The 12400-nt window shown below is 38.9% G+C and overlaps 2 protein-coding genes across 2 annotated transcripts; both read left to right on the top strand.

Annotated features, from left to right (window-relative positions):
* The first annotated feature begins 952 nt into the window (after positions 1–952).
* LOC144439287 (E3 ubiquitin-protein ligase TRIM56-like) lies at positions 953–3066 on the top strand. The gene is made up of 3 exons (XM_078128565.1): positions 953–2062; positions 2374–2457; positions 2923–3066. Exons 1-3 carry the CDS (start codon positions 953–955, stop codon positions 3064–3066), a joined length of 1338 nt encoding a protein of 445 aa, XP_077984691.1.
* Positions 3067–5899: 2833 nt separating this feature from the next.
* LOC144439286 (E3 ubiquitin-protein ligase TRIM56-like) lies at positions 5900–9733 on the top strand. The gene is made up of 3 exons (XM_078128564.1): positions 5900–6994; positions 9148–9231; positions 9590–9733. Exons 1-3 carry the CDS (start codon positions 5900–5902, stop codon positions 9731–9733), a joined length of 1323 nt encoding a protein of 440 aa, XP_077984690.1.
* Positions 9734–12400: the final 2667 nt, after the last annotated feature.

Genomic DNA, 12400 nt, shown 5'->3' with positions numbered 1-12400 from the left:
AATACAGCCATGTTGAATCCTCGAGTAACTTTGTTTTTAGTTCGGCATGTAGTTTTCCCTCTATGTCCTGTAGAAATATCATGTTTAAAAAGTAAATTAATTTTAAAGGGTATTTCATGAGTACTCATCAACGAAGAATCCCTGCACGTAAAACGTTGCTTATTCAAGTTATTGATCCAAAACAGCTTATCAAATTTTACAAAAAAAGCAAACATCTCGAAATCACATCTGATATCCCTTACAATGTCAAATTCATTTACATAAATTACTACTCTAAGGCAATAAAAACGTACATTTTTATTTCAATTTTCTGAGAAAATTTAAATCGTACAGTCAAAATGTAATATTTTCAAGTTCGTATTGAAACTGATTTCAAAGGTAACACTGTCAATTTCAACCGCTCTTCATCTACGCCCAGACGGCCAAAAAATCACCGTCTGACGGCTAGTTATGAAACCCCTGCCGACGACTTTTACATACGCACATCGTTTTTACAACCATACTTTAAAAGTTTACTTCCCTTGATCTACCATACATACTGTACTGTACGTACGATTACGTTGAGAACGATGGTGTTGCTAAGCGTTTGACACCAGCTTGACCACCCGAACGTGATTGCTATGGCGTCTCGTGGGATCTCGTGAGATCTTCCGCGAGACGGATAATGCTTTATTTGATGTTACTTGCTAAGAAAATGGATATTTCTCTATATTTCTTACAAGAGATCATCTAAAGTATGAATAGCATTGCTTTGTTCAAATATGTAACTATCATGTATTTGTCTACAATCACAATGTATAGTAAATTATATGAACTTTGGATGTTAATGTATCATAGATGTTGCACCCCCGGTGCATGGCCCTTGTACATATAAAGATAAGTACCACAGCTGTCGTTATATAGTTCTACACAGTGCTAGTTGTTTATTGCATCCATTTGCTAGGTGCTAAAGATGGCGGCCAATCTACTCGATCATATAGATGATGAATTTTTGAGTTGTGCGATATGCATGGGTAGATTTAAAAGTCCGAAGACCCTGCCATGTCTTCATACCTTCTGCGAAGGATGCCTTGGCAGTTACATCAACAAAAACGAAGAAGTTAGCATGCGAGGTGTTCTTCCGTGCCCAAACTGCAGAGAGGAGGTACGCATTGGAGAAAACGGGGTCGCAAGTTTGCAAGGCAATTTCTTTGTTACCAGCTTATGCGAAATATTCGACGTCCGTGATCGTAGAGGTGGGACTGATATCGTCTGCGCGGACTGTAACGGCGCCCTGACTGGATCGTGCAGTTTCTGTACACACTGCAGTGACTTCCTATGTTCTCCTTGCGGTGCGCAACATACTCGCATCAAGCTAACCAAAGACCATCGTGTCATGCCGTTTTCCGAAATGGAAAGTGTAGACCGTCTGTTGGAAAAGCGATCTCGTTTTCCAACCACCTGTAAGAAGCACGCCCAAGAGACTTTGAAGTTGTATTGCGAAGTATGTGAAATCCCACTGTGTATGCTGTGCTCTGTAACTGACCACAAAGGCCATGCGGTCACTGCGGTTGAAGAGGCAGCCACGAAAGTTAGAGCCAATATCGTGCGTACCTTGGAACAGGCCGAAAATAAAGTATCCGCATACCACGATCTCCTCGACAAGGCTAAGCAAACCAAAACCAACCTAGAAAGTGCCCGCCCAAAAGCCAAGGAATGCATAGACGCACAGGCCAAGAGACTCATCGACTCGTTTGCCGAACAGGTGCACATGCACGCCGAAAATCTGAAAATACAGGTAGATGAGAGATTCTCGCTGAAACAACAACACATCGACAAGTACAAATTGAAGATTGAAAATGATGTGGAAGGTGCACGGAACGCCTGTGACTATTCGAGGAAAGTGATGCGATATGGCAACGTAGTAGAAGTATTGACATCGAAGAACACCCTGACGAAGAAACTGACCGATGTTCACCGGGCAAAACTTGAACCAGTGGGGACGAAAGGAATGATGATGTTCGCACCAACACGAAACCAACCTGTGATGCTTCAGGAGTCAGACGTTGGCAGGGTCTTCTGGGTAAGAAAATTAGACCATTTCTGTCATGCCCCATTTTATATTGCACGGTTTCTCGCACTTGAGTTGGATAACATTGTGTTGATTTGAAACGACTAGAAATTACAGTGAACCTTATTCCACCATAAAGTGAACACAGATATATGTTATATAATAGGTTACCGTTCCCGGAATATGTTAAAGTAACAGAAACAAAATGAGAACCATTTGGACTAATCAAAATCATTAATTAACCAGAAAAGGGGGTGACAGGGTCATGCAACACGCCCACGAGGACACAAAAATGACTGCGTGGTGTTTCTATTTTTCTGCAGCTGATGGGAGGGGAAGACCTACATAATTCCGTACAGAAGTATGATAAAGTGGAGCGATCAAACGACTGGATATGGGAAGAGCAGGTATGTGACTAGTACCGTCAATATTCATCGTCGCAAACCACGGCCCGTTTTACGGCAACGTTCTTAACGAAAATGTAGTGGTAGAAATAATAACTCAGGCTTGCAAGAATGTCAATATCAATCCACTATACATCTGGTTAGCCATGCATGTGTTTTAAATATACTATTAGGTAATGTTGGGGGGGGGGGTTGTTACACCACTGAGCGAAAGCTTGGTTTTGAAGCACGAGACGATAAAATATAGCACTGATTGTAAGATTTATGTTTAGCCAGACTATATAAAATACATGTATAGCACTGGATGTAAGATTTGTGTTTAGCCAGACTATAAAATGTAGCACTGATAGTAAGATTTTTGTTGAGCCAGGCTCCGTTTTGTTTCATGTCACGTGATTTTCAGTGTAAATTGGTTTGGTGTCTTTTTCACCCAGGCTGACTCACATTTTTTATTTTGCAATTGTGTAGGACGGAGGACCAGGGAAGAAAGGTACGGTAACAGAGTTACCCGATGAAGGAAGTTGGGTGAGAGTCAAGTGGGACTGTGGTGGAGAAAATAAATACCGACTTGGGTGTGGTGGTTGCTATGACGTAGAATTGGCTGATGTATAGTTACTTACCTGGACCAGTCAACATTGATTTGATTTGATTCGATTCGATTTGGCAAAAAATAATCGGAAAACCACAAACTAAATTGATATACAGAACGACAACTATCACATTCGTAGGAAAGAAAAAAAAGACACATCACTGAATACCTTTGCTGTGGATGACACAGAACAGTTTTAACAGTTTGCATTATTTCTAGAACTCTGGTAATTTTTGCACACGTTCACAAATTTCGTTAATGTATAATTTCTCCTGATATTGCAGACGGGAACTACACAAAATTTCAAAGTGAAAGTGAAAGTGAAACGTTATCTTTGTTGTGAAAACGTTATCAATATAGTTTCTAAATCAACAGAATCCAAAAGGATAGAATTTTTACTGTACGTACACTGCGCGTGGTTGGCCACGTTAGAGCAGTGTGCACTAGCATACAACTTTTATGACGTGTGCATATAACTTTTATGACAGCTGTAACCAATCTCATGTTTTTCTTATGTGTAGAATAAAACCCTGGTTACTAATACGTATGCAAGGTATTTGTAACTATCTAAATGCAAGAAACTAGGTCAAGCTTTTTAGGACATTTTAACCTCGCGATAACCTATGGAACTGCTTTACCCTCGATTACTGAGCATAATGGCTGAAACTAATTCCGTCTCAGCCAAGTTAAAAAGTTACTCTTCGAATAAAATGGTTGTGGTACACATATTTTCGTCTTTTTCTTTCCACAGTGTTTGTTTGTTTGTTTGTTTGTTTGTTTGTTTGTTTGTTTGTTTGTTTGTGTAAAGTTCTGTTGATATGGAAATATACTTTCTACTTATCCATTCCTTCTGCGCATGTGTATCTGCAAAAGTGTTTGTTAATGATGGTGGATACTGAGCATTCTCACCGATGCTACCGTGCATAATGTGTGTAAAATGTCGATATCAAATTTTTAGCAAAGATAGTCTAAATCAAACAGACAACCAACAGCATAACGGATCGCTTAGTTTGTGTCTTGATGGTAACAATCATGAAAGCATTTAAACACCTGATGCATAAAAACAGCCAAACTAAAAAAAAACCCACTATTGTTGATCGTATATCAGTAACATTACATGTTAAAGCTAACATGTCCAAACCTGAATTTGGAAAGCTCGGCACCACTCGTACAGTACACTATAAACAATTGATCAGTACTCATGGAATGTCTTGATACACTTAAGTGTATAAAGACATCCCAATCCAACACTGATTCATATTTATAGTATACGTAGTACTATAGATCGATACATTTGTAGCAGCAAGATTCGTATGATATTTTCCTAAGAAAAACGGAAATCTAAGCAATAATACACGCCCCTGTGCACCGTCTAGTCTAGATGGAGATTTATGATGCTCATCCATAAGAGGGGGGCCGGGGCTGTTGTGAGTAGGGTTACGACCATATAAATTCCACCACACGCGTTTTCCGAAGTAAACTACCTTGTAAAATAACAAAACTTTACAATGCTTCAAATCTATAACTCATGGATCGGGTCGTGACCTCACTTATACATTACCGCGGGCATGCGCACTACAATGTAAATTTCAGTGGTGAGATGAAACTCTGGTTTTTATCTGTCTATCAATACCATTTGATTTTATGAGAATATCATTTTGATGAAATCTGTATTTGACTTGTTAATTATATTAATAAAATACCGGTATTCCTCTTCGCTGACTCCATGGACTTGTTAACACCCTTTTTTGACATTGTGCAACTTTTCAAATACCTTAGGTAATAATTATTGTTTTGCAGAATTTTCACTTGTAAAGTGTAAATTTTGAGAGAAATATCCAAAAAATGAAGATTATGATGTAATATATATCAAATTTTTCTAAGAAAATAAAACCCAAAATGAAGAAATTTGGTTATTTTTTTTTGGTGGAGGGGGGGGGGGGGGCTTTTAGAAATATTTGAGTACCGGGATTGATATGGGAGTGACACCCCCGTTTGATACATTACATATTCAAGAAGACGCTTTATTCATGAGTGGTTGATCCAAAGCATGGAATCCAAAGTTCCCAAAGACCGCGTACTGTTCCATCTATGTATTGTCTGCCCACCGGACCACGCTGGGTGTTATCTGGTGGGGTTCTAGACCAGTGATTAATCACCTGATATGGTTTATTTTAATTTATAAATTTTGTCTCTGTGCATGTTGTTACATGTGTATACTACTGTATTTTGTATGTATGTATGTATGTATGTATGTATGTATGTATGTATGTATGTATGTGTGTGTGTGTATGTATGTATGCATGTGTGTATGTGTGTGTGTGTGTGCGTGCCTGCCTGCCTGCCTGCCTGCCTGCCTGCCTGTCTGTCTGTCTGTCTGTCTGTCTGTCTGTCTGTCTGTCTGTCTGTCTGTCTGTCTGTCTGTCTGTCTGTCTCTCTGTCTCTCTGTCTGTGGTGTGTTGCCTGCATGCATTTTCAGTGGTAATCGGCAATGAGAAGGGATGTCCGGTTTCAATTTAAAAAAAATACAATTTGAATCGCAATGATACTATTTCCGACGAGATATTTGTGATACAAGGTGTTTTTTCTCTGGTTGTAATGACTACTTGTCGCCGTCATTCATGTGCAAGCTGCCAATGGGAAGGGTCGAATTTATGATCGAATTTAACAGACCCACCTGTCAACTAATAAGTGTTGACATTCCACAGCATTTTATTGGCTACAACTATCCGGTCGTCAAATATTAACCTTGAAATGCACGCCCTGCATTTTCTAGGGGTCTAAGTAAAGTGCGCAATGTTATCGAACCACATTTTTGAATCACTTCAGGTTTTGTACACAGTTCATCCTGGAAGTATGGCGGCAAACTTGCTGGATCGTATTGACGACGAATTCCTACGCTGTGCCATATGCATGGACAGATTTAAGAATCCAAAAGCATTGCCATGCTTACACACATTCTGTAAAGACTGCCTTACCAATTATATTGAGAAAAACCGTTCTATGCGTTCTGCCCTTCGGTGTCCAAGCTGTCGTGCCGAAACACGCCTTGGAGTTGATGGTTTACCAGCAGATCTTTTCGTTGTTGGTTTGTGCGAAGTGTTCAACGTCCGTGATATAAGATACAGCTCGAATGTCGTCTGCTCGCGCTGTGACGGCCAACTGTCGGGGTCATGCAGTTTTTGTACAGACTGTCGCGTTTTCCTATGCGATTCATGTAGCACACACCATCCTCGAAACGAGTTGACCCAACACCATAATGTCATATCTGGCTCTCATCTAGAAAACATCGAAAGCATCTTGGAAACGAGATCCCGATCACCAACCTCCTGTAAGAAACACAAACAAGAAATTCTAAAGTTGTTTTGTGAAAAATGTGAAATTCCCCTATGTATGCTGTGTTCTGTCACCGACCACGAGGGTCACTGTGTCACAGCGGCGAACGAATTGGCCAGGAAATCCAGGGCCAAGATTGTACATGTTTTGCGACCAGCAGAAAATAAACTAAATGCGTATGAAAGTCTGCTCGAAAAAGCTAAAGAAACTGAAATATCGTTAGCAAAACACGCTCAGAAAGCTAAGGAAGACATCGACACACAAGCCCAAAACCTCATCGACCTATTTGCCGCACAGGTGTACGTGCATGCTGACAATCTCATAATGCAGGTGGAGGAGAGATTCTTGCTGAAACAACAACACATAGCCAATTACAAATCAAAGATTGAAAATGACGTGGAAGGTGCACGGAACGCCTGTGACTATTCGAGGAAAGTGATGCGATATGGCAACGTAGTAGAAGTATTGACATCGAAGAACACCTTGACGAAGAAACTGACGAATGTTCAACGGGCGGAACTTGAACCAGTAGGGACGCAGGGAATGACTACGTTTGTACCGACTCAAAACCTACCCCTGGTGCCTTCGAAGGCCAACGTTGGTCGTGTCTACTGGGTATTTATAGCTAAAATGATGCAGGCTTGGTGTTTCACTCATGTATCATGACATTTAAGACAAATTCTAATAATACAAAAGAAACAATTACCTAGGTGCCATGCACACCGGAGATGTAAGCGTAGTCAAGTTGAAATGTTGATTATCAGTGAGGAAATAAACAATTGAAGCCATTAAAATCATCAAGTCCATGTGTAATGTTTTCATTAGAAGCCTGCTTTTACTGCAATTTGTAAAAGAATAGCAATGCTTATCAGTGTTCAATGTGATAGGGCAAAGGATCCTGCTGTGATTATTATGTCTCTGTTATTGTTATTGTTAGTGTAGATTTGAAATATGTCTATCTTTGTGTCAAAAACACAACATCCCATGAGTGAAACACCAAGCCTACACCATTTTAGCTGTATCTTCCTATATTTTCTATTACTATCTCATTGATCGTTTCATGTTATACTAGTTTGAATCCGCCAAACACTCACAATTAGTAGGACACTTGCAGAGTGAGATGAAACGTTCGATAGTTCTCTTCCAAAGTGTCTGTTTTCATGTATACACAAAATTTGTGGGGTTCGAATTATCCTTAAATCAGTGAAGTGGCGAGAAATTGTACATAATAATGGTGCTTGCTGGACTCATTTGCACCTAAACTAACGTCTTAATGATGATTTTGACAGCAAAATGACGTTCGCATAATTGTTTCAAGTGGGGATGGGACTTGGAGAAATTATTCAATTGGGACTGTCATTCAGGGTATGATGGACGTTTTTATTACGATTCCTCATACTTTTTCTGTTTTATATGATGGAAAATCAACTCGACTATTACTCACAGTATTAACTTTGAGTTTGATTTAGATGTATATCATTTACCGCACTCACTGAAAGGCTGTTTAAAATCTACCATTTTTCACATTTTGACGAGAAAACGCACGCTTACTTCGGCACCTTCATGAAAAGGATATGGTTTGGAATTTGTGTGGACTTTCGGTATTTTTGGTTTATAATGAATACCCGTGTCTTACTATTTACTGAAACATGCCTAATAACCAGAAGTCACTGGCAGAACTCTTATATTATGGGCTATATTTTAGGGATATTTTTCTGAACGCCTGTTTATTCGAAGTGATAAATTTGGCCCCAATGAAGTCAAATGATACAAGGCACTGTATTAGTCTGTAAGATACGGCATTCATGCCACGACAGCCAGCACTCAGAATCCTGATATGGCTGAACAACATGACGTATCTTACAGTCTAGGCACCGAATCGTAATATTATATAAACTACAATGAATACCTTCTCTACTAGCTAAAGCCCTTGGTGTTCATTTACATTTTCTTTCACAAATATTTGAATCCATTTAATTTTTTTTAGTATTTTAGTTTTTGAAATGCAATTCACTGCAGGCTATACAAATTTGTTTTATACCATGATGGGTCATTCGTGCCACCAAGGTCAATTGAAACAAAATTTTGTCACGTCGATAGGTGCATTTTGATTCGGTTCAGGACATATAGTTAGGTAAACCAATACTAGATAATAGGAGATAAACGAGGATGGGGTTACAGTGTAAAAAGCTGCAGCTGTTCGTACATGATTTTTCAGTTGGAGGTTATTTGGACAGTGGGGTGGAAAACAGCAAATGTTTCAGTGGACACTGTATGGATAAGGGGAGAAGACAATATATCGATTCAATGATAAATGATTGGAAGGGCAATGAGGAATAGGTGGGGTGGGGAGGGAAAACAGGACATTGATACAGATACTTTTGGTAATGGCTAGTGGGCATGTGAATCCAGTGGGTAATGTGTGAAAAGTCATCCATGGGCAGATGTCAATGATTTAACATTTTTTGAACTTTGTGTCGCATTTTTCTCATTTTAGTGGCATTTTGACACGATTGAAATAAAAAAAATGTCTATAAAGCAGACAAAAAATGTAATCGTGCAGGACGATTGACATTTAAAAAAAATGACTATTTACAAAAATGTATATCGCGCTGCACGTTTACATTTTAATTAATGTTACGTTTCTAATAAATATTGTCACCTATCTACAAACGGAGCTTGTGCCACTTAAAGTTTATTAAAATTGCCAAAGCCAAACTATATATGCAAAGTATTATTCACTACTAGCTCTTTTATTTATGTTATAGCAATTGGGAGGCGAAGAACTAAAAGCTAATGTACGGAGGGGTGATAGAGTTGAGCGTTCAACAGACTGGATATGGGAGTGTCAGGTACGTATTCATTGCGATTGGGACTCTGTACATAAAGAAATACCTCTGAGGTCAACTTTAGAGTCAGGCCTACACACACCCTTGTAAGAAATTCTGAGCTTCTATTTACTTTTATATGAGGTAGGTGTACATGCAGTCTTTATGATACGGATCAGTTTTGGTTTCGGTTTCGAAATTAAATCTCAGACTAGCTCTTTGTGTGATTTCTCGAAAGCACTTTATCGCATCCAAGCAGCGCGACTTTTTTCTATTCATGCACGAGAGGTTAAAATACAATGTATTTCAAACTGGAAACGTGCAAATAACGTAATGTCAATAGATGCAAGTTTCATGGAGAGTTTATTTTTCAATTGTGTAGGATGGAGGACCGGGGAAGAAAGGTACGGTGACCGAGTTACCCGATGAAGGTGGTTGGGTGAGAGTCAAGTGGGACTGTGGTGGAGAAAATAAATACCGACTTGGATATGGTGGTTGCTATGACGTAGAATTGGCTGACGTATAGTTACGTATCTAGACAAGTAAATTATAAGAACCCATTTGTTTACATTTATGTATTTATTTAGCTTCTGACTTTATGTAGACAATAACGTTCCTGTTATCTGGGATCCCAGCTTTTGCGAACAGTTTATGACACAGGACGTGATAATATCGTGTTTCATGGCTTTGTAGGAGATTAAGTTGTTTTCGTAGTGTTACTACTAACAGATCCCAATATTGGTTGGCTTTATCATAGAATGTACTGCAGATACGTCGTGTCATTCCGCCCTCACCGGCCTGCTCTATCGATGAAACGGGTTGACCTATGTGTGAGGGCGCCCCATCACGACGTACCTTACAGAACACTGTTCATACATGTACACTCATCACTGCCACACACACAACACTTTATTAAAAGAGCCACCATAGAGGACGCAATAACATTATGAAATTACCAGCCACATGTTCACGTCCACGTAAACGCACAACAACAGCATCAATAATCACAAAAACTAGATTTCTAAAAAAACATAAATCCTACTATCTACAGTACCATGACGATTCATTGCAAAGGTATGTATTCAAAGAGTGACTAACATTGCTCTAAGGTATAACCACAGACAAGGTATAACGCAAACTTATCGAGCCATGGAAACAGACAGCCAACTCCCTTAGTAACTATCAACCTAATGTTACTGCAACAACAAAATAACTCAGTGACAAGGGAAAATAAGAAACTGGCAACTTATTCAAAGCATGATGGCCAACACTGCTCTAAGGTATAACACAAACTTATCGGGTCATAGAGCACGACTGTCACTTCCCTTGATAACGATCGACCTAATGTAACTGCAACGTCACAATAATGGACAAGAGACGAGAAGAAATTGACAACGTAATCAAGAATGGCCAATACTGCTCTATACACATACTAAGGTATAGAGCAAACTTATCGGGTCATTGAGCCCAGATAAGACTGTCACCTCTCTTGGTAACAATCAGACCTAATATTATTGCAAAATCAAAATAACTGACAAGGGACTAGATCGATCTGCCAGTACGTAGGATGTAACAGAAAGTGCGTATGGCTCAAGGTTAAAAATTCCCAAGCTTATCAACAACGTCATAAACTGTAGGCGAACGTATAATTAAAGTTTCACCACAGCAGGCTTTCTAAGCTTGACTATTACCCTTTTAGTCTAGAGGGTTTATTTTAAAAATCCGAATACTGTCATTAACAGGTGAACATTTAAAATCTACGTAATAGTTATTTAATTGAAATGTTACACCGAAAGATAGCAATGCCTTACAGTTATTTTGATTCGTATTAAACTCTATAGGAATGTACTAGTTACGTTTACATATCGTCACCACTACACCACACTCAGACTATAGATGGGGGCGCAATTTTTTGTGTGTGAAAATAATGACTTGCGCACAGAGATCGTTGAAGGTTTGGTCATTTACGGTAGGTGCTGGGTGGGTGGGGGCTGGGTAGATGGGATTGACATTTGCCACAGCGAACAGAACCTATGTAGTTACCAAATGTTTGTTGTTTTAAAAAAAAATTCAATGAAATATTCACAAACCTGTTATACAACATTATAAAACGATATGATAGACATATTGGTGATTATATACAATGTGGTGTCGGTAGATTTGGGGGTAACGGTGGACATTATTGATCACAGATCACCATTCAAGTATCTTTGTGAAAAACGAATCAAGCATACCAACAACTAAACCTACCTAGTACCTACGCCTTCTAGATACCAACGAATTCAAGTTCTGCATTCGCTTTGAACGTGTTCTACCCTCCAGAAAACTCAGTAATTGCCCAATGTGTAGTTCTATTCTGGCGGGTAGATTGTATTGATAATTGTCTGTTTTCAGCAGTATTTTCAAAGTTGGCCATTCGAATTTAATCTAAATGCCCAATGACATTCAGATTTCAAAAAAACACAATTTTCCATATTGCTAGGGGATACGAGATTTTATGCACATATTAAAACACTGTTTGCCAATTAACGTACTGCGCGAGTCTTATACACTTTTTGCAACTTCATGGTAAGTTTTAAAATTGGTGTAGACATTTAGGTGAAATATACTTTAGCTCAATGTATGACAATTGAGAGTAAGAAAAGTCGATAAACAAATCACTTATTATGTATGTATGTATGTATGTATGTATGTATGTATGTATGTATGTATGTATGTATGTATGTATGTATGTATGTATGTGTGTGTGTGTATGTATGTATGCATGTATGTATGTATGTGTGTGTGTGTATGTATGTATGTATGTATGTATGTATGTATGTATGTATATGTGTGTGTGTGCGTGCGTGCGTGCGTGCGTACGTACGTACGTGCGTACGTGCGTACGTATGTATGTATGTATGTATGTATGTATGTATGTATGTATGTGGAGATATATGTGGTATGGTATGGCCTATAATCAAGACCATGGAAGCACTGAATCAAGTCTAGACTTCTTGCTACTGTGTGGACAGTTGGCTGGTATCGTAAGCATGACCTCTGTAGTTCATATTTTGTTGTGACTGGCAAAGTGTGTAATCTATAGAAGAGCACTGTTCATGAATGTCTGAAAAACTGTTGATGTTTGTCAAATCTCATTGTGATTGGATCAGTTTTTTGCTTTATTTTCTTCTAACAAGAAAAGTGTGTTGGA

The sequence above is a fragment of the Glandiceps talaboti genome, chromosome 8 (genome assembly GCF_964340395.1).
Source record: "Glandiceps talaboti chromosome 8, keGlaTala1.1, whole genome shotgun sequence".
Classification (NCBI taxonomy): domain Eukaryota; kingdom Metazoa; phylum Hemichordata; class Enteropneusta; family Spengelidae; genus Glandiceps; species Glandiceps talaboti.
This window is presented reverse-complemented; position numbering and strand designations above follow the sequence as displayed.

Excerpts from the sequence above, each read along its gene's own strand:
- LOC144439287 (XM_078128565.1), top strand. The coding sequence starts at position 953 with ATGGCGGCCAATCTACTCGATCATATAGATGATGAATTTTTGAGTTGT. Across the intron at positions 2,063-2,373 it reads ACGTTGGCAGGGTCTTCTGG|CTGATGGGAGGGGAAGACCT; the intron begins GTAAGAAAATTA and ends ATTTTTCTGCAG. Across the intron at positions 2,458-2,922 it reads ACTGGATATGGGAAGAGCAG|GACGGAGGACCAGGGAAGAA; the intron begins GTATGTGACTAG and ends GCAATTGTGTAG.
- LOC144439286 (XM_078128564.1), top strand. The coding sequence starts at position 5,900 with ATGGCGGCAAACTTGCTGGATCGTATTGACGACGAATTCCTACGCTGT. Across the intron at positions 6,995-9,147 it reads ACGTTGGTCGTGTCTACTGG|CAATTGGGAGGCGAAGAACT; the intron begins GTATTTATAGCT and ends TTTATGTTATAG. Across the intron at positions 9,232-9,589 it reads ACTGGATATGGGAGTGTCAG|GATGGAGGACCGGGGAAGAA; the intron begins GTACGTATTCAT and ends TCAATTGTGTAG.